This window comes from Coprinopsis cinerea, assembly GCF_000182895.1.
Source record: "Coprinopsis cinerea okayama7#130 chromosome 2 map unlocalized cont3.2, whole genome shotgun sequence".
Taxonomy (NCBI): Eukaryota; Fungi; Basidiomycota; class Agaricomycetes; order Agaricales; family Psathyrellaceae; genus Coprinopsis; species Coprinopsis cinerea.
The window spans coordinates 745937-767451 of record NW_003307543.1 but is presented as its reverse complement, the minus strand read 5'-3'; the positions used below and the strand labels follow the sequence as shown (position 1 = coordinate 767451).

At 51.7% G+C, this 21515-nt stretch overlaps 7 protein-coding genes across 7 annotated transcripts; 3 read left to right on the top strand and 4 right to left on the bottom strand.

The window, feature by feature from the left end:
- Positions 1-252: 252 nt before the first annotated feature.
- CC1G_01028 (hypothetical protein) lies at positions 253-3081 on the bottom strand (the record flags this gene model as incomplete). Its single annotated transcript, XM_001832914.2, has 8 exons — positions 253-391; positions 530-562; positions 604-976; positions 1246-2177; positions 2230-2551; positions 2605-2671; positions 2723-2809; positions 2860-3081. 8 exons carry the CDS (start codon positions 3079-3081, stop codon positions 253-255), a joined length of 2175 nt encoding a protein of 724 aa, XP_001832966.2.
- A 352-nt stretch (positions 3082-3433) lies between these two features.
- Positions 3434-4662, top strand: CC1G_01027 (hypothetical protein; the record flags this gene model as incomplete). The annotated part of the gene is made up of 4 exons (XM_001832913.2): positions 3434-3436; positions 3482-4090; positions 4139-4503; positions 4557-4662. The coding sequence occupies 4 exons, from the start codon at positions 3434-3436 to the stop codon at positions 4660-4662; spliced, it is 1083 nt and encodes a 360-aa protein (XP_001832965.2).
- Positions 4663-4808: 146 nt separating this feature from the next.
- Positions 4809-7502, bottom strand: CC1G_01026 (hypothetical protein; the record flags this gene model as incomplete). Its single annotated transcript, XM_001832912.2, has 1 exon — positions 4809-7502. One exon carries the CDS (start codon positions 7500-7502, stop codon positions 4809-4811), a length of 2694 nt encoding a protein of 897 aa, XP_001832964.2.
- Positions 7503-8650: 1148 nt separating this feature from the next.
- CC1G_01025 (hypothetical protein) lies at positions 8651-11779 on the top strand (the record flags this gene model as incomplete). The annotated part of the gene is made up of 11 exons (XM_001832911.2): positions 8651-8804; positions 8868-8881; positions 9010-9332; positions 9396-9610; positions 9669-10088; positions 10145-10456; positions 10514-10708; positions 10762-11031; positions 11093-11310; positions 11371-11452; positions 11505-11779. 11 exons carry the CDS (start codon positions 8651-8653, stop codon positions 11777-11779), a joined length of 2478 nt encoding a protein of 825 aa, XP_001832963.2.
- A 1319-nt stretch (positions 11780-13098) lies between these two features.
- On the bottom strand, positions 13099-14411 carry CC1G_01024 (hypothetical protein; the record flags this gene model as incomplete). The annotated part of the gene is made up of 6 exons (XM_001832910.2): positions 13099-13409; positions 13475-13645; positions 13701-13870; positions 13935-14120; positions 14174-14278; positions 14401-14411. 6 exons carry the CDS (start codon positions 14409-14411, stop codon positions 13099-13101), a joined length of 954 nt encoding a protein of 317 aa, XP_001832962.2.
- Positions 14412-15772: 1361 nt separating this feature from the next.
- CC1G_01023 (hypothetical protein) lies at positions 15773-18664 on the top strand (the record flags this gene model as incomplete). Its single annotated transcript, XM_001832909.2, has 3 exons — positions 15773-15839; positions 15906-17822; positions 17877-18664. 3 exons carry the CDS (start codon positions 15773-15775, stop codon positions 18662-18664), a joined length of 2772 nt encoding a protein of 923 aa, XP_001832961.2.
- An 81-nt stretch (positions 18665-18745) lies between these two features.
- Positions 18746-20822, bottom strand: CC1G_01022 (hypothetical protein; the record flags this gene model as incomplete). Its single annotated transcript, XM_001832908.1, has 4 exons — positions 18746-19510; positions 19563-20132; positions 20185-20575; positions 20626-20822. 4 exons carry the CDS (start codon positions 20820-20822, stop codon positions 18746-18748), a joined length of 1923 nt encoding a protein of 640 aa, XP_001832960.1.
- Positions 20823-21515: the final 693 nt, after the last annotated feature.

Genomic DNA, 21515 nt, shown 5'->3' with positions numbered 1-21515 from the left:
CCATCGACTCGGCAGGGTTGGGCATCGTCGTCGTGCCTTGGGCGGTTCGTCAAGACCGTCTTGCTGAGACGGCGATGTGCAATAGGGATATATTGAGTTGAAGTGTACAACGTCCCCTTTTAACGCTTAGCTGCGAATCAAGCTGGAATTCTTGCCCAAGTGCCAATAGATAATATTGAGCACCATGACGGTACGTCTCCCATACTCTTCAACACAGAACCACTGCTCTCAACGCAAACTCATGTCCAGGACCTAACGTTTTGCTACATCCATATGACGAGGAACGAACTCCTCACAATCGACACCTACGACTCTGTCGACTACATCAAAGGCGAACTCGAAGATAATGGTTCGAAAACACCCCCTAACGCCCTCGAATGAACTCTTAGCTCTAACGACCTTTTCAGAACTGGAAATCCCACCATACATGATCCCTCCAAACCCAGACGACTCGGATAGTGCTCAAGTCTGTGCGTAAAGTCCCTCTTCTTCTCCACAAGTATCCTTCCAACTGCATACCCCTACCTACAGACCTCCCCTCGCAAGTCCACCCGTCCTACCCCTATGGCAACCCCACAAGCATAAAACACCCCGTCAACAAACCCCGTGTCGGCTTCGACCCAACCTCCCGCGCCCTCTTCGAAGACATGGGCTTCGCAGGCGGCGGCGTCAACGGCGCCTTCCGCTGGAACGAACTGGCTCTCGACCAACTCCTCCCCGTCGACGAGGAGAAGGAGGAAGCAAAGAGAGCTGCACAGGCAAGGAAGATGGCGAGTGGTGCGAGCTCGGGGCAGCAGCAGCAACAGCAAGGCCAGGCACCACAGCCGCAGAATCCGGATATGACGCAGGACGAGAATGAGGAGGAAGAGGAGGAGGAAGAAGAGACGGATTATGAGGAGGAGGAAGAGGAGGAACCGGTTGATAGCGATGATGATTGACATTGCCTTCAATTCGACCATTGAATCCAAAAATTGTCCTTGTTTGTGAATAAAGCACTATACCGTACTAAACGTCCGTGCTATGCTAAAGTCTGTGTATATATACCGCCTCTTCAAAACATCCTCCACTACGACAGATACCCAACAGCAACCATAGACAAAGATAGGGCAACCAAGGAACAGATCCAGCCATCCCTCAGTGCCAAAGCACTCGACGGCCTATCCCCAGACATAACAGTCCCAGGCGCAACATACGGGGTATTATCCAACACATTCGTCTGCACAAAGTCTTGTCTGTAGGTCCTACCTCCAACGTCCAAGTTGAGATCAATCGACAATTGCAAACCGGAATCGTCCAACTGGCCGGTGTAGAACTTGTATCCAGCAACAGGCTTGAGAGAATCGTCGAGGGTGAGATCGATGGTGGTGTTGACGAGGTATGCGAATCCGAGGACGGAAGAGTCGAAGCCGTCGACGTAGACACGGTCAGGCTCCGTATCCTCCCTAACACCAACGACGAGGTTATACTCCCTATAGAAGAACTCTCCCGTCAAATTATTCCTATTCTGGACAACCTTGCCATCAGTCCCGTTCGAGATAACGTTCACAGAACTCATCATCGGCACAAAGATGATTTCGTCCTGCTCGACGGGGTAGTCGGTGCCTTCGTTGTTGTGGAGCGTAGGTCGGCTGCCGTCCTTCTCGTCGACTTCGAACCAGAATTTGGAGATGGACTGGGCGGGGTTGATGGGGACGACAAAGTCGTAGCTGTAGAACGAGTACCCGAGGTTCTTGGTAACGGGAGAGATATCGGGATCCTCGGTCAACCTCTTGACAAAGACCGATGACCTCGCGCTGTCCTCGCAGTCCTTGTTGTTCCCATATCGATCGCACCAGAACATGGTAACCACGCGCTCCTTGCTAACAGGTTCGTCCAGAGGCTGGGCCAACCGCAAAGTAGACTTGAACACCAGCTGCTCCTTCTCGATAGTGAGTTGGGCGTTTTTGACCTTGACTGGGAGCATGGTGATCTCCTCGGTGAGAGTAACACCTCGGGGAACGACGTTGAGCATTCGTTCGAGGATGTCGCGGCATTCGGATTGGAAGGTGTCTTCGGGGGCAATCTCGCGCATCGTGTTGTTTCCATCCGCAGAGAACACGCGGAGGTCGCTCACGAGCGTTCGGTTGGGAGAGTTGACGAGGACATTAGGAGTGGTTCCGTCCAGGTACTCTGTCACACTAATCAAGTCATCAGCACTACCTCCCCCAGACCAGCTGCGCTAGCACTCACACTTTATTATCGAAATCCGGAGTGGTATCGAAATCCTGGATGACCATGACGCTAGGATCCGGTCCAGGTGGTACGAGCTGGGGGAACTCTTCACTCCGCACACCACCCATCGTATGACCACACGCAACCATCTTGATCATTTCTGGCGTAGAGAAGCCTTGCCTGCGGAAGCTCTCGGTGAGGGTGTCAAGGTCGTGGTGGGGCTCGGGCGTGCCGAAACCGCCTGCCTCAAAGGTGTCGATGCGGCCGCCGCGGAAGGGGATGATGGGCCCGCCACATGTTGCGACGGAGTGGACGGCGCCTGCTGCTATGATGTCCGCGCCTGAAGAAGACCCAGATGAGATGGGATTATGGAGGTGAAAAGGAGGGACTGACGGGAGAGGTATTTGTTGGGAAAGTTCTCAAAGTCGCCGAGGGTTTGGTTGAAGCCGCTTCCAAAGTTCTAGGCCCAAGATGAACATGACATACAGACACATACGGCGGGAGTGCGCACCTCGGCTCGCCCGAGCTCGTAGACAATGGAACCGTCCATTCCGCCCGTTCCGTCGTCGACATTATGTGTAGCCATGTCATGGAAAGCCTGCGAGAGCAATGAGAAAAATCTACCGCCATACATAAAATGGGACTCACAAATCGTAGCCATTCAGCAGGAACAGAAGCCAAAGTTCCAACTCGTTTCTTGCAAGGGTGAACGAGTGCAGTCAAGCTGGAACCGGCAGTCGTCCTGCCCTCGTAGATGAGAGCCTCAAGAGCATCGTATTGCGGTGAAGGCCATGTATACGCCGAACTGAGTGTGGAGAACGTCGAAAGAAGAACTGCAAGAGTTGTCGTCGTCGATAGTTGTAGCCGCATTGCGGGTCGTTTAGTCGGTGTGTGTGTCGGTATAGAATATATCCCAAGGGTAAGGTATATAAGTAAGGAGCGTAAGTTGTTTGATGTTAAGTCTCTATCCAGACGATATTAGAATGTAAAACACATTCAAGAGAAGAGGAAGACAAAAGAGGAGGACGGGCGAAGATGGTGGTTTGAATTAGAAAATGCTGTCCTTGTTGTACGGTGCCAATCCCCCGTCGCCGCCAGGCTCTGATGCCAGTCCCACGCTGAGCCTAAGTCCCAATCAAGCGCCTGGGCGCCGGGGCGATTCTCGGCTTCCAACTTTACTCCTTTCCAACGCATACCGTCGCAAACTCGAGAATAAAAAACGATGGTCGGTCACTCTACACCGCTAAACTATCATGGAACATAACCACAGACACAGGACGCCAACATCGAAGCTCTCGTTCTCTCCGGAGAGCTGTTCAACGGACCTGAACGATCGTCTTCGCCAACCCGCACGCCTTCGCCAGACAATGACCCCGGATGGCACGACGACGAGTACCAGCAAGCTATGCAGGAACAGGGCACCAATACCCGCGACCTAACGCTAGACTACGACTCTGACGATGCACGGCGAGACCTCTACAAAGCCCAGCTCGCTAAAGAGAGGGACCAGCAAGAATCTATTGGTATGGGCCCTGGAAGGACGGGTGTAAAGGGTGTCATTAGGGATAGAAATGAAGCTGAGCAGCTTATGAAGGAAAAGAAAGCAAAGGAGGTGGAAGAGATGAGGTTGAAGATGGAAAAGAGTAGTTTAGGAGGGAAAACGTATCTGGAGGAAGAGAGGGAGAAGGCTGCGAGGGGTGAAAAGGCAGATGAGTTGGTCATGAAGGAGATTGAGAAACAGAACGAGAAGAGGGACGTGTGGGGTAGGAAACGGGAAGGCAGGTTTGGTCATCTCAGGGAGGTGGGATTAAGAGGATTTTTGGACGCCGTCGAGAAGGAAGACAGTATGACTTGGGTAGTTGTCCATCTATACGACCCAGTGCGTTTCTTTTTCTCTTATTCAAGACGGTCGCTAATCCCATGACAGTCATTAGAACGCTGCTACCTCCTGGATGACAGATTAGGTCGCCTCGCCCGACTGTACCCTGACACAAAATTCCTCCGAGCCCGTGCAGCAGCCCTTGGCTTCACAGCAGGCGGCTCGGCCCCCGCTCCCCCAAAACCCGCGCCTAGAGTATCCAACAAACTCTCTAGAATCCGCGAGGACGACGACGACGACCCGTACGGATCAGATACGGAAGACTCAAAGGAGGAAGACTTGGTCGATGACGACGATATTGATCTCGATATGCTTCCGACCCTGCTCGTTTATCGGAACGGGGAACTCGTACATAACTGGGTCCGAGTCGACTGGGAAGTAAAGGACTGGGATATCGAAGGATTCCTCGACAAGTACGTTGCCGCGATCTCGCAGGCTGACCTTATCTTGACCTCGTCTTCTCAAGGTACCACATTCTCCCTCATAGAGGCGCTCATCATAACCTGGGTCTACCGAGCGATGATGAAGACGGGGACGATTTCGACCTCGAATGGAGTGACGAGGATATATAACGCTGTACCTTCACCTTTAAATCCTATCTTCATTCAGCGAAAAAGACATTGGGACGATCAGCGCGATTACTGCTACATACAAACATTGCTAGATATACCCCCTACTCGTACATTCAGATCCAGGTAATAATACAGGTCACATTCCTTCAAACACCCCTCGTCTGCAACGCCCCGACCAACTGCTCCAGCGCAGTCGCAATCCTCTCGAGATTCGCATCCAACGACGCAAGCCGCCGATTCAACTCTTCCGGCACCTGCAACACCGCGGGCCCACCGCCGACCGCACTTCCATTCGGATGCGAACTGCCCAACGGCGAGTCCACCCCAACGCCCACACCCTGACTAACCGACCGCACAAGGTTCGGTTTCGGCGGGACAGGCGGCTTCACATCGTCGACCGTATCATCCTGCTTAAACGCACCCTCCCCTTCCTCCCACTTGGCCAACCCAAGCGTCGCAATCTTCACCATCTCCGTCGCATAACTAACCGGCCTCGTCTTCCCCTGCACACTCTCCCCGTACTCTGGGCACAAAACATACCCCATACACGCAAATTGCTTCTTCCCATCCGGAACGAGTTGACCTTGCTGCAAGAGGATCTTGAACGCGTACACGCGGCGGCACGAGATGTCGACGAGAGCCCAAGCCTTCCACTCCCATTCCCCTCCACTCTTCTCCCGACCGAGCTCCAAGTCGATCTCGGTTTTACCCGTCTTGAGAGCCCTGTAGACTGTTTGGTTGAGCAGTTTGACAGACACGTCCTCCCCGTCGATCCTCAGCACGTTCTCGCCCGAACTCCACGGCTCCTCCACCCTGATCAAGTGCCTCGTGAGCGTCTTCGGGTCGTCAAAGTAAAACGAAGCGATATCGTTCTCCCGGGGTTTGTCAAAGGGGAAAGGTGTGAAGACATACTCGAGGACGAGTGAGCATTCCTCGCCTTCGATTTCCTCAAGGATGAGTTTCAGACGGAGAGGACGATGGCGCGCGCAATAAGCTCGATTCCACCACCGGATATCGTCTTTGATGTCTTCCTCGCTGCGCGGAACTGTCGCTTCAAACTTGAGCGTAACTCCCTGCTTGGGGTCGATCGTCAACGGTAACGCGTCCGCCATGTTACCCTCCAACTTGAACGACTTGACTGGCTTGTACTCTTTCTCCCCGACGAATCTGTACTGCGCTTTCGCACCAGCGATACTGATAGGGAGGTTCGAGCCCGGAGCGTTGTTGTTAAACACTGATACAGAGCCATTGAAAAAGTCGTGTTCGGGGCTCGCATAGTTGGGGTTGGCGACGAGAGGTTCAGAGGTGGGTTTGAGGATGACACGGAAGTTGGGTGTCGAGGTGCGCGTCTTGAAATCTGTACGCGGGGCGCGGATGGGTTTGTCGCTGAGCTCAGGGCCCACTCGGACAGTCTCTGGGAGGACGTAGGGAGTGGCAGGAATATACGACCTCATCCCTCCATCTGAAACTGCTATCACATCTCCAGATTGCTTCCCAGTAGAAACGTCGATGGGCACCACACGGACAAAAGGCGAAGGGGAAGTCGCAGCCTTTGCTGTGATCCGCACACCCGTAATCTTCCCAGAAATAGACAACAACCATTCCGCCATCGCAAACTCCTCTTCACTGGGGGAGGTTCTGAAGATCAGGGTGCGCTTGGAGTGTCGGACGGATTTGGAGATGTTTTCGAGTTGCGAGACGGTGAAGGTGTTCCAGTAGTATTTCTCCCTGAACGTGATCGTCCCGACGGAAATGAGGATGGTCGGCTCCTCGAGTCGAGCGCCTCGGGAGACCCAGCGGAGGAGTTGGCTCACTGAGGCTTTCTGGACTTTATCGTCGTCCTCCATGTCGATGTCCTTGATGGCAGCCCATTCGTCCCTGGTATCGGTGTAGTTGTTGACGTTGCGAGCGCGGGGGAAGAAGGTGCCGTAGGGGTAATCACAGTGGTGCTTCTCGCGGTGGGAGGAGAATTGGCAGGGGTGTTTGGTGTCGCAGCATGGGTAGCTCTTCGACCAGCTGTTGAACTCTGCACGGTGGAAGTTGCACGCCTGGGGGTGGTTGCTCGATCGCGTAAAGTGCTCCTCGCATTGAACGCAGGTGAGGCGCTGCTCGGGTTCTGGGATGATGAGCTGGGAAGCGACGCTCTTGAACCCATTTGCAATGGCATCGGCCACGTTCTCTTTGATAACGGTCTCGAGGCGGGCCTGCACCTCCTGAACCACATCCGAAACGTCCTCCTCCAACTGATCCATCACCTGGTCATCCATCTCCAACTTTTGCTGCTCGGCAAACTCTTTAACGAGCTCGCGGTCATACTTGACAGCCTCGAAATCCCCACCGTGTTCCTCGACAAACGTCGCAGCCGCTTCATCGAAATCATCCATCGGAACCGCCCTCGTTAGGATATCGAGCTGCTTGGACTGATGGATCTGCAAGCTTAGCAACAAGTCACTGGTGCAGGTGTTCACATTGTCCACACAGAGCGTGAACTTCTCCCTGTTGGTCAAACTCAACCTCCGCGCGACTTTACTCTGCTTCCTATAAGCGGAAATCAAAGCAGCAGCCTCCTTCATGGCTTCGTTGATCCTCTCGACGACTTGTTTAGTCGCAGGCATGATCTCCATCTCCTTGAGGATGGGGAGATGGCTGAGCATGAACGTGATGCGCTCGACGAGATCGTTGCATTTAAGATCGACATCTTGCGCGCGGCGCTCGATGTCGATGATGATTTTGAGGAGGATGAACGCGGGGGCTACGAAGGGGAGTGCTTTGCCCACGTCCGAGATGCTGTCGAGGACTTCAACTGCGTTGTTGAGGCTGGAGTTGTTGACAGGTTCCATGACGCTGTTGGCCGTGTTGAGGGTTCCTTGTCGATTTGCCAGCGCTGCTGTAGATTGAGAAGAGGTAGGAGGGAGTGCTGGAGTTGGAGGCCTGGAGAGAGAGAGAGGGAAAGGTTTAACTTTCTGTTCTAGATGCGTTCAGGGCTAAATACGAAATTAAAACACCCACATTTTGCTCGGCTGGTTGACACCTGTGTACGACGGAAAGGAGTCATACTTCGATCGGTATTATTCGATGAGGCACCAGCTTGGCGAAAGATGGCCATCATCAGCCACGTCCGGGGCTTGAGTGATCACAGCGGTGCTGGTCTCCGAGCGCGATGAGAACTCGGGCTGGGGGTAAGGGGACAGAATACCCCCAAGTCAGTCCGGGTGCGACGACGGAGTGCGCGGAGTTGCGGAGATCATTGGTGGCCTCGATAGTATACATCGGCGTAACTTAGTAAACAATGGAACCTCTATGTTCAATATCAGTAACACCCATTACCTAGAGCCCCAGGTCGGTATACCACTCAAGGTTGTAGGAGTCAATCACTTTGTATAACTACATTACTTCCTTGACCCACGCTTGCGACGCGTCGCGCGCAGTATGACTGTATGAGCAAATGCTTGGGCCAAAGAGCCACTCGCCGCCAGCATAACAGCTCTGGGCTGCTGAAGAATGAGTGGCACCCGCATCCTCTCCTCGACTGCACCGTCCCAAGCCTGGGATGTCCTTTCCTTTACATCTGCAAGATGACCGAGTAGATATTCGAGGTGAACTAGCCCAGTTGCGCGAAATTCTTAATTCGAATGCGCAATCCGGGCCTGAATTAGCTCCTCGGTCGGTTCAAAACGCACTGAAGACACTCATTTCGTTCTATTCTCTCGACACTACTATTCCAGCTAATTTATCGAACTCTAATCACCTATTGACACCCGCTCATTTGACTCGTTTAACTAATACGACCTCCGCGCCTCCTACGGGCGCTTACTCCACTCCCCCTCTCATACACCATTATACACGTACCCACCACTCGCCCACAGTTCGTCACAACGTTCGAGTAACACGGAAGACTTTTCTCAAGGCTCTGTACACATACAACGAACCAAATGCAATTGTTGAATACCCGGAAACATCACCAGATGGTGTTGGCCACCTTTTCCGGATGAACCATTCTGACTGGCAAAATCCGGTCAGGAACTTCGCTTACTCTCAGGGGGAGCCCAGCAGTCGCCGAGGCAAGAACTCGATACAGAAGACCCAGCTCCTGAAAGGCACCAATGGTGAAGCAGTTCCATGCTATGTGTCCCACAACACCTGTACGTCAGTCCAACCTTTACCAAAATGAATACCCCATTTACCTCATCCCTAACTCGTATTAGGCCAGGGCGTCAAGGTATGCCCATTTATTAACAAAGACGAGGCCCGTACGCCGCATACACAAGCATCACGAGAGGTGCTACTCATTACCTATTAATGTTTCTGAATGCTAACATATTTACTGTGCGTAATCGGTCTCAACAGGCACTCAGAGAGCGCCTCGAACATGGGAGGGCGCTAGATGCTTCTGTCACCTCGGTTAAGCATCTAGAGCTGAAGTGCGAGCTTATCGAGAGGACACTGGCGTATTTCCAAAGCCTCAAGACGCATGGATGCATCTTACCGCCTTCAGATGAAACAGGAACGGTGGAGCTGCAACTGGAATACGAACAGTCTCTCGGAAGTGAGCCTGAAGTGAACAACTTCCATGCACAAGTCCAGAAGGCGCGCCGCGGGCATCTACCTCGCCCCTCGTGCAGTGGAAATCTCGTCTTTGAGTACGACAAGCACGGGAAGGCTTATATCCGGTTCGTAGATCGTGAACTGCTCCTGGTCTCATTCTAATCTAACGATGACTTGAAAAAACATAGCTGTGAATATTTCTCCCGGACGAGTGATCGTAGCCATCTCCTTGATTACGGTCCATCCAGTGGAAAATACGATCTGCGATATCTCGAAGCCCTCTTCTTCGATGACGTGGATACTATTGAGGATGTAGAAGATGAACTATTCCTCTTCAAACCCGCCTCAGCATTGGATACATGCGACTTCATCATGAACTGCTCAAGCGTTCGCGTAAATTGCCGTATGTTTCTTCAAGTGTTAGACTTTAGCGTATGCTTTTGATACTTACATTTCTTTAGCATCACCACATCGTAACCATCATGGTGAATTGGTCAAGGCCGAGCTCGAACAACTGGAATGCAAGTGCACTTTCCGCGTTTATGAGCCTACGGAAGAATTTCGATCCGAGTGTCCGTGGATTCTTGTTGTGTCCAAGGGCGTACATCACCATCCAATTCCAATTCTTTCCAAGACACCCCCTGCCCTGGTCGATGAGATAATGGGTCTACTTCACTCTCTTGTCGAAGACCTCGCAGACATGACACCACGGCGCTTTCTACGTCATACAACTGTCCAAGCCTATCTCAAGAATGCTTTATCCCACATTCAGAATCCATGCCTATCAGACCTCCATCCCTCCTTCGCGAACCGCGATCATCTTCGGAGCTACATTTTACGTGCTCAGAACACCATCTTCCCTCATAGAACAGGATGGGAAGGTGAGTTGTCCCAGTGCAACAAATGGCGTACACTCAGATTCATTAACTCTGATCAGGTCTCCTTCACATCAAGGAGTCGGAGGAGTCGAGAAATAACTGCGAGCCTTACATTCGCTATATGCTAGACTTTCCGGGGCCTAACAGCCTTCTCCCTCTACTGGGACTCGCGCCAGACGAAGTCAAAAATGGAGATGGCGACATAGATCTTGAGGACGAAGGTCTGCCTCTACGGATCGTCATCTGCATGTCTAGGGCCAGTAGCCGTCGACTCTTGAAGGCCCGTAGCGTTCAAATGGATATTAGCTTCAAGAGAGTTTCTGGTTTTCTAGAGTTTGAAATGGGTGGCTTTGATGATGCCACCAAGACAAGTAAGACTCTTCAGCCAGCACCTCCGCTGCATTTTGGCGCTGACATTTTACTTATAGGTGTGGTCTTCTGTCGCGCGTATATTACCCGTCAAGATACGGTAACTCACGCATTTCTATTCTCCAAGATCGCAGAAACTGTGAAGAACGATACGGGAAGTGACTGGAGCTTCCGGCACTTGAGTGCGCGGAGAGTTGACGAAGCATACGGGACTTCACTTGTCAACATAGACCAACACGGTGGTCAGGCCAAAGGTGAACTTAAATTTCCATCTGTGAGGAATGACTCCCTGACTTCCCTTTGTCAGGATTTGGCCTATTTCTCAAGCTTGTGGCTCGCCGCCTACCAGACCGACTTGACCTGCACGAGCCGCATCGTCGGATACAGGACCTCGACGAGTACGATCATCTACGCCGGTTGGTCCGACTATGCACTGCGCACATCTTTCGAAACATACAGAAGTGCGCTGTTCCCGACGGCATTAAGAAGACGATGAGGTCTTTGGTGTGCATGCACCATGCGGACTGGGAGGGAGCGCTCTCGGAAATACGTGCCAATGGTGGCAAAGCAGGCAATGGTAGAGTTGTACTCACCTGAAAATCGTGACAGCTAAGCGCTCACATAACTTCTGGTACCAGATTGGCTAAACGACAAGATTCGAAGCAAGTTTGCTTTTCCCGCGATGTGTTGGGAGAAGAGCTTTATACCTGAACTCATTTGGCAAATGGGGGAGAGCACGACCAACCTCATCGAAGCATTACATGCTGATGCCAACCGTGAAGGGGTAGCGTGCAGTCTCGTGGGCGGGTTTTACAAGGGGCTGCGCTTCGACGAGCTGAAGGAAAAGACCTTAAAGGTACAGTTGACCGATATCCCCAGTATTCTTGGTGTATTGATCGTGTTCGCGACTGAACAGACTTATGAGGAGTTCGGGATCCATTCGTCTTACTACCCAGCGACCGAAGAAACTAGAATCACTCGTTCGTTGAAGCGCCGGGGTACGTCTCATCTTTTCCCCATATATTTAACACTGCATAAGACACCTTGCAGCAACGACATATCATAGGGTACTCAACGAGCAAGACCAGCGAATTGAGAATGCCAACAAGCGCATCAAGACTGCTCATGACGGGCTAGTTGACCAACTCCACCGCGAGATGGAACATAGAAGTCCAAGCGGGGCGCGTTCGATTCAAAGGGCAAAGGAAAAATTCGAGAAGGCCCTGGCTGGAAGTGTCGAGTGTGCTGGTACTGGGTCTGGACGGGTTCCTTTACTTCTACCACCAGATACTGCCCGACAGCTGCATTCTACAAGCAAGAGGTAGCACCCTTATGTAGTGATTATGACAGAATGCGAGGGCTCTAGCCGTACGGCCTCAGCGTCTTTTCAGAAACGGTAAATTGCGTCCTGTAGGTACGGGCCAAGCCTATTAAATACCCAAACGCGAGAGCAAACAGGGAAAGGGCTGCGTTGAAAACTTGTTATTACACCAAGAACACAGAAAGAACAAAAAATGTGTCTTTCAGGTGAACGGGTTCGCCGTTTCTCAATCGGTAAAGTGCTATCGCTGTAAATAAACGATTCCAGCAATATCTCAAAGTTATAAATCGAGGACTCAAGAACTTACGCTACTAGATTGAAATTTCTTCCCCACTCGGAGTTTAGGAGGTAGAACTTTGAGGATAACAGCACTGTGGTTGGATATTCATATGCTCTGTCAATACTACAATGACCAGTAAGTAGCAAGCGGTTGAAATCTCGATTTTCAAGAGAGGAGTACAAAGCGAGAGCAGTAAAGAGCTAGATCTCTCCCAGCAGGGAGAAGGAAGAAGATACAGGGATAACTCACCAGCATATCGTCCGTTTCTCGTGCGGTCTTTCGCATTCTCTTGATTATACTAGCGCGCCCATAACTCTTGAACCGCAAAGCTCGGCGCTTAGAAATGCAGTCTGTAGACTGCTGATGGTTTCCGGAGAGTATTCTGGGTCTACCAGCAAAGGTTGATCAATATCCCACCTCATTCTGGCTCTAGCTCTATGAAGTAAAAGGATATCTGTAGAGGACATAGAGCTTCATTCGATAATAAAGCCACGTAGCCGAAGTGAAAGAAACCGTCATTCCAGAGAGAGTTTTGCATGTTTCAAACAGCCAAAGGTGTAGAAGCGCTGCCAAGCCCAGTTCGAAGTCGACCTTTACAAATCTAACGCATTGCAAAGGTCAATGTCGTCGCTAGTCATCGCCCAAGTTTCATAAGCTCCAGTAGAAATCCAGACGCGCAACAAAAGATATGGTGCCAGGGACCGAGACAGTGTACGAGTGCATGGGAGCCTGAATCCAACCTCAAAGAGCACAGCCATCGACCAGGCGCCTGTTTTGATAGAGAGCCACAAGTCAATTAATTCGAGGCTATCGTGGAAACAAGTATCGTGTAGAGTAGGCTTTGAACTAGTAAAGACTGTAAAGGATAGGGTGAATCGTAGGGTTATGGGAGGTGTCGTGACATGGAATGAAAATTAAATGGAATAGGGGAAGGAGTAAGTTGTAAGGTAGGGAGCAAGGTGGTTCGGAGAAAAAACGAAGGGGAAATATTATAGACAAAGATCTAATGAGGGTATGGAAGGGCGGGGTAAAATGGGGTGTGTTCAATCGTCGAGGTGAGAAAGGTCAAGTACAACGTTACCATTCTTGTCAATCGTCTCAATGGGAACTGGAGCATCTGGACGGTGACGAGCAGGAACGCCGGGGCAAACGTGGAATCGGAATGTATTCTTGGTCTTAATCAGACCACACCGCTGACATTCCGAGAGAAGATCGATGAGCTCCCACATGTACAGACCATCGAGGGAATCATGGCCATCCATACGGAGAAGCTTTTGGAATGGGGTGGCTTCAATACTATCGGTGTTGGTGGGAGTCTGACGAGTAATTGGCAGGCTTCGGACTGGGCTGCCAACTATAGCACAACATAGTGCATATCAGAGACTGGGGCAAAAGCCAGAGAGACATTACTTTGCGTACCTGCGGCATTAAGGCGACGACGGCGAGCAATCTGCAAAGGCGAATCATCCGCTGAATCTTCTCGTGCACGACGAATCCCGCGAGTAGAGCCGGACGATGATCCTGAGGCTATTACGGAACGCGAACTGGAAGTCGACACCTGTGATGCAGGGGTGGAAGGTCCGGAAGTACCTAAGTACACCAAGGGGAGTCAGCACAGACAAGAGTACGCTGGAGTAGGACTTACTAGAGCTTGAACCCGAAGGAGTCGAAGGAGTATGAAGTGGAAGCAGCCTATCCGCGACAAGGGACCGCCCCACAGTAGTGGTTGGCAAGAACTCAATCGGAGCAGGCCGAGGAGCAGTTTCCGGTCGACGCTCGACAGGTTGACGCGGGTAGTTGTGGGATAGATACAACCTCTCAAAGTTATAAACTGGTGCATGTTAGAGACACGATCGGGCAGAAAATGAAGGTAACGTACTGTAGTAGCCACATTTGAAATGCCTGCAGGCTGCCGACTTTGGTGTTGAGGAAGACTGCAGCCTCGGTGTAAGCGTTAGGATCAGGATCATCAATTGCACAAATGCAACTGGGGAGTCGGAAGTCGTAAATAAGCCGCATCGCCTCGAGGTTGTCAGGTGAAATCTTGAGGCCCTCGATCGTTGGCCTACAGAGAGTGTAAGTAACCGGATGACAGTCAGATGCAAGGGCTGATCTGACCAGAACCAAATAACCCAAGCAATAGGTTTCTCGGGATTGCCGATAGAGAATGTAAGAATTAAGACACGATTGGCCCTGATAGCGCGAAGCCACGGCAGGAAATGTCTGGAAGTAGTGCGAGTAGAACGTTAACACGGAAGGAGGGTGGCGAGCAAGATACAGAAATGCGTCCTCGATGGCCCCATTATATAGCTAGAGCATCGAAAGTACTCGGAGTGGCTACCAACTGTGTCGGCATTCTGCGCGAACACGTTCCCAAATGCCTTTGTCGGTGCAGGGTCTTTGTCTCGCAGTACTGCGGCAGAAGAGTTGAAGACACTCAGTGAAATTGGGACCCGCCGGTGTTCGTTTTCCACTGTGCTGACGAGCGCTTACAACAGGCGGGGCTTCGCTGCGGAGATGCGGCACCACTGATCCATATATTAGACTATAAACACAGACACTAATGAAGAATTCAGGTTATCGGGCGTGAAAGCGGCACAGACCGTAGGCGACCGACGCCATCACTGTCGGTAGCGGTGTCCGCCGTAAAGCCTCCATTTCCCAGGGATCGAATAATACCGATCGAACAGTACCACGACGGAAAGCGATGCGTTCTGGGCGTTTAACCCTGACAGATGTAAGTCGTCGACTGGGCTTTTTTATTCACTGGATACGCCGAACGTTTAGCGTCAGAATGACGCTTGGTCGCTGGGATTAAGGCGGGGGTGAAGAAGAGAAAGGTGGTCGTGATATTTTCAGTCATTATGAGTGGATCTTGGAGATTTTTATCCTGAGAGTTCGGTGCAGGGATCGTTTGCGGTCGGTGATGAGAAGCAGAACATAAGAAAGCTCGGCACCCGCCAGGCACCTCGAGGACGCCAGTCCGTGGCTGTGTCCGTGGTAACACTGATGCCAAGCGTGGGATCGACGTGCGTTAACCGCCTCTCGCTCGCAACTTGGTTGCCACTCAACTCCTATGGCACGGCGAACAAAGTGCTGTCGAATCCGATCACAGGCGACGCTGTCCACCAGGTTGGAGCTGAGGTGGCACTGGGGTGGCACTGGCCTAGACCTAACCTGTCTTGTCTCTGTCACCCGTCTTCCAGCAACTGAAAAGCAACGAGGTTCAAACGAGTTCAGGGTTTGCACATACAGTATTACGTCCGAACCTGGAGTTGTTCGGAGGCTTTGCGTACCAGAGAACACGGTTAGGGTTAAGGTCAACGGCCGTTTGCGATAATCAATTTTTGTTTTCTTCCCGAACCTCTTTCGCAATCGTTGCCCGTATGTCAGGAAATCATGACAGACCGTATGAGCACAAAAGCTTCCCTTTCCTCGGAGTCTCGCATCACTATATGTCGATGTATCTCTAGCCAATGTGGCCAGAAAACCTACTACGACGTGTCTGGAGTGGAACGGATTGGCCAGGTGCAACCGGAGGCAACTCAGCGGCGACACGCCCGCAAGGACCTTCTCCTCTCCACGGGGAGATCGAGTTACTCTTCAAGCAGCAACGTACCTGAAGACGTGGGATCCGGGTCTGGACAGACTGAAAGTATCGATTCCGTTTCACGCATCGGTTCGGAGGCAAGAAGCACTGGTACCCGGAGGACAGCCATGTTTTCTACTTCTGAACCTCGCGCCCAAAGAATTGATCAGCGGGTTTTCTTTGACAATGACCCTGGTACGTACTGAACCAGCTCCCGTGTGACGAAATTGGTTAGGTTGAAAGCAATTCATCTTCATCCAGGAACTGTTCATTTCAAGAACGCGATCCGCTACCTCATCTCAGCGCTTGGTGCCTGGCTTATACTCGTGGCGAGGCTGAGCCAGGCTGCAACAAGGCGAGTGCTGAAAGTGGTCCGAATTCTAGTCGCACTGTCAATCCGACTTGGCATCCTCGTTGGCCACACATCCGCGTTGTTAGAAGGTCATATACGGCCTGAACAACCTCCCCCGCTCGACAACATCGACATATCACTCCCAAGCGACAGTCGCACCGCCATTTCTGCACTATCCATCGACCCTACAATTATCCGCTCAGTGCATTGCCCGAAATGCTTTACCGCATATCTGCTGGATGGTCTCCCCGATATCTGCGACTATCGTGAGACACCCCGAAGCAGACCATGTCAGGAGCCACTGTGGGCAACCCGTGCAACGCGAGGCGGACCAAGGAGGGTCCCTCGACGTCTCTACTGCACCCAGGACTTTGCATCGTGGTTGGAATTTCTTCTTTCGCGTCCTGGAATCGAAGACCTCATCGACCAGTCATACAACCACCAGCGCCGACATCCTACCTTCATGGAGAGCATTTGGGATAGCCCAGCGTGGCGGAGCCTTGGAACATTCACCACTACCGAGGGCAATTTAACATTCAGCTATTTCATCGACTGGTTCAACCCGTTCTCGAACAAGATCGCTGGAAAGCACGTGTCATGTGGTGCAATCATGTTGGTCTGCCTTAACCTCCCATACGATATCCGACATCGCCCAGAAAATACCTTCTTTGCTGGTATTACGCCCCCGCCCAAGGAACCCACCTACGTCACCATCTCATCGCTACAAGACCCGATTGTCCACTCGTTGCGCCATTTCTACAACGGAAGGGTCGTTCGTACCTTCCGACATCCTGCTGGCATCCGACGGAGAGTTGCTGTCCTTCCTGTCCTTGGTGACCTTCAAGGCATCCACAAAGCGATGGGCTTTGTTGCTGTCACTTCGGATAATAACCCCTGTTCGTATTGCACCATCACTACTGATGAATTTGACAACATCGACACTGTCTACCCATCTCGTGTGGGTGCCGACGTGGTTGCGGCTGCGGTGGAATGGCGTCAAGCGACAACAAAAACGCGACGGAAAGAACTGGTGGGAGAGAAGGGTATCCGGTGGTCGTCCTTGCACCTGTTGGAGTACCGCGATCCAGTTGCACACACCATGCTCGGTGTTATGCACAATTGGTACGAAGGTGTCCTCCAGCATCACGTTCGGTATAAGTGGGGCCTTGGCATTCCCTCTGGGTTTCAGGCGAAGCAAAAAACTGTCTCGGTTGATCTTGCCGCTGAAACCGACGAGGATAGCCGATCTGAGCTTTCCGACAACAGTTACGATTCAGCCGATTCGACCAGCACTGTCAATACCGATGGAGAATCTCAACCGGAGGAAGCACCCGGACGGTGCATCTTCAGCAAGTCCCAGCTAGCAGCTATCCGAGAATGTATAGCAGCTACATCCATCCCGTCCTGGGTTGACCGTCCCCCTACCAATTTGGGTGAAACATCCCATGGGAAGCTGAAAGCAGACCAGTGGCTCTCTTTGTTTCTCATTTTTTTCCCCCTTTGCCTTCCTGAGATCTGGTCTTTCCCTCTCACCCAACAAAGTGAACAGCTTCTCCAGAACTTCTACCAGCTCACGACATGCACCATTATTCTTTCGGCTTATTCGACCTCAGATGAATACGCCGATTCCTACACATCATTTTATAAAGATTATCGACACTCTTCAAAGCAGCTCTTTCCCCATATCGCGACTCGTCCAAACCATCACTACGCCATGCATAACGGGATGCTGCTCAAGTTCTGGGGGCCACTCATACAGATCAGTGAGTTTCCATTCGAGCGACACAACGGGGAATTACAGCGGGTCAAAACAAATAATCACTCATGTGCGTCAATGTGTTCCTTGAATTCTGTATTGTCTAATACTGTGCCGTTAACAGGGGACATGGATTATACGATGTTGCGCCATATTTCCCAACGGGGCCGCCTCCTTGCGCACCTTGATTCCTTCCCAGAACAGGAGCCTCAAGACAACAGGGGACATATTCCTAACATGCTCCTTAAGCACGGTGTTGACTTGCTCCGGCTGGATATCTCTTGCTCGGATAGTAGTATCCATGACCCCCAACGCACACACCGTCCAGCTCCAAAGCTGACACCAATTCCTGAAGATGAATATCTACAGGTCTTGGACTTCTTGAACCGTCAGCCCCGCACATCCTCCCTCAGACATTATGCTGCATACCCGCACCCTCTTCCTACCCCTTCCATCCTTCCCAAATCAGCCATCCTTCGATCTACCTTGGCCCATAACACGAGGGATTATTCTGTTTTCCACCACCACCAAGGCCAAAGCTCTGTTGCATTTCGGAACCCTTTAACCGGTCAGCAGTCTTTTGGCTTCATCTGTTCCATTTGGCAACTATGTACAGGTGATCCGACACTCGATGACGGTGAGATAGTCGTTGTTGCAGAACACAGATTCCTGCATGGTGCGGACCACGGAAAGGATATCTATCGGGCTCTTCCCAACTTTATGACACAAATAGCCTACGACCACCCCTTATGTCTTGGTGAGAATGTACCTCCTGAGACCCTTGTCATCATCCGTAAAGTAGACATTCAGAACCAAGTCCCCTTCCATCGTCGTCCTCCTGGTTCATTTGGTATCTCTCGACCAACTATCCTTCTTACCAGTGTACTCTCTCGGTTACGATTAGGTTATTAGCATCCAAACTATAAATAATTCTTTTGCTATTAACGCGAAGAACGAATTAAATACTATCTCATTAGCTATCATTACCAACATCTAGTCCCTATCACGATTCCGGGGAGATAGCTTACGTCGTTTCTGAGCTCGACTACCATCACCACTATTGCCCGCCTCTGCACCTGTCACACCGCCATCCAGATCCATGGAGCTATCCCTGTCCTCTCCCATCTCCTGGTCCTCATTACCACCATCTGCATTGTCATCATCAAAGAAATTTTCCTCCTCCTCGTCATCATCGTCGCCGCCCTCATCATCACTAGACTCATCATCAGCTAGGTCATCCGGATCGACATAATGGTATAGCTCAGAGAACGCCGCTCGATACTTCTCGTAGAGTGTGTCATCAGTTAGCTCTTCTTCGCCGGACTTTGTAAACAAGTCGTCCATGTTCCCATGGGGGAGGACAATGTCGCATGAGGCGACCTTCGCACGGACAGCAGGGGAGAGGTTATTGTAGAAGGTGGGGTTGTAGTAGTCGAGCGGAATACCCGTACCGAGGCGCGTCAGAACAGAAGGCTTCAATTCCATGTCATCAGGTGGAACAAGTCGAAGTCGCTCTTTACCGCGGCTGCTGGGATCGTGCTTTGCGTCATTGAGGCGGCGCTTGTCGAGGGTGCGGATGAATAGTGTCGCATTGTCAGAACGCCCCGCTTTGGCCTTGATCCAGTAAATGTCCTGCCCATCTCGCTTGCGGCCCTCAGGATCACGCTCGTCGTCAGATGTTGTCTCCGTTGTGATGAGGCGGAGGTACCGCAGCGGGAACTTGTTCTTCTTAATATACAGGCGACGCTGTTTGCAGAGCTGTCACCGTAATCAGTACCCTCCTTTTTATAGTAAGAAGAAATAGACGTACACGGTCTCGATTCTTGTACACCATGTTAAGCCCACCCTTGCTACCGACACTTCCAGGCTCCTTGATCTCTTTGGTGTAGAGACCGAATAGGTAGTGGTGGACATGATGGTCGTACATTTTCGTCAAGAGGTCGGTGTTGGTCGCGTAGGTTGTATTGATGCGAGGGAAGGCCACACTGTATGCCCCAGCAACCAGCCCTTGTTTGAATGTGTCGATACAGATGATGCGGTGGGTGGCGTTGTACAGGGAGTAAGGTGTTTGGCGTAAGTCGGGACACCAGCTCTTGAGGCCATATCGGGCAATAAAGGTCTTCATATAATCGAGGATATGCTCCTCGACCTTCCGGTACTGCGCGATTATCCTGCTCTTGGACTTGAGTGCCGATACAGGAGTGATGTTGACGAGGGTGGGTGAGATAATGGGTTCGGTCACTGTCTTCTGTTGATATACTGACGCCTCCGTTGAGAATAAACGCGCAAAAGACTTCAAAGCCTCCTGCGTTGGGTCATGGGGTACTGAATCGCTGCTGAAAAGGCCCCAAAGAATACGGATGTGGAGGAGTAGGGCTGCCTATATTGCTGTTAGAAGCCTCCGCCGGTTACTGTAAATAATAGGGACTCACCATAACGTGTGTCGCTTCCTTGGGAACATCTTCACGGCGTAGCTGATAGGGTGCGGCACTCTTCGCCTCATCGGCTGCTCCGGACACACTCGTGCTGTCCTTTGACCCCGACGGGCGCGGGGTACTTTCCCGAGAGGATTGAGCATCTTCCTCATCTTCCTCTACCTCCTGATGCTTTCGCTTCTTCTTTTTCGTTGCTTGTGCTCTGGATGGACTTCGTTTGGACGGTGAGGGCGTTTGACTGGACACACGTCCCTTCAATTGGCCGCGTTTACGAGCCTTTGCTCGCGTCGAGGCCGCAAAGGCAGATGGGACCGGTCCAGAGGGGGCCTGAGTGGCTGGTGGTGTCATGGGCGCTCGGGAAGCTTGGCCCGTGCTGTGGATTGTTCCACTTTGCAAGCGTGAGTATGCAACAATGAAAGGGACCTATCCGCATCGCACCTTGTTCCAGCTAGTCGCGATTGCAGCTGCCCGATTTCCTCTTGCAGCTTCAACCGTTCGGCTTCGTGGTCCTTCTGCAACTGTACTCTCTGCTCCTCAAACTCTCCTTTCAAATTCGCGACGGCCTGTTGAATGCCTGTTTGAAGGTACGCCTCTAATTGCGCTTTGACAGTGGGATCGAGCTGGGAGAGGTCCATTCCGGTATGCTAGAAAAGTAACACAGATCAGTCGTAATCATATCGTATTTTTGGTCACATATGCGTACCTTTCTCGAGGAGGATGTCGTGGTTCAGTGAAAAGCGAGAAATGAAAGGGAAAGGGCATAATTAACGCTGGCGCGTGCTCGAGGGATGTGCACCAATGCCATATTGCTGAGATGGCGAAAATACCGTTCAGTCAACAAGAAGGGAAAGATGAACGTTGTACTCACGTGCACGGCCAGCGCTATAGTAGGACTGAAAATGTCGGTATTGTCATTGAGGCGAGGGAGGGATCTAGCGGTGGTATGCCCTTGTCGACGAATTCTCCCCACCCGCGTAGATAACGAAAGAAAAGACAGCTGACAGAACTCACACGGACCACTGTTGTGCCATCACCACCAATCGGCAGTCACATGCCGATTTCGGAGTTGCCGGTGCGCCGCATGCGCTAGTGCAGATTGCAACTCGTGCCCTGCGTGTGGTATCAACTCAGGAATTCGCCACCGGGGTGACTCGAACACCCTGTCTCAGCTCCAGGCTAGCTCCAACCTAGTTCCACCTTAGACGACAGCGTCATCTTCGATCGAATTGGACACGACTTTGTTCGCCGTGTGGAGAACTGGGCCGAGTCTTATTTGATCTTAGTGCCCGATCCTAAGGTTGGAGAACACTCCACAGTCCTTACCGAGC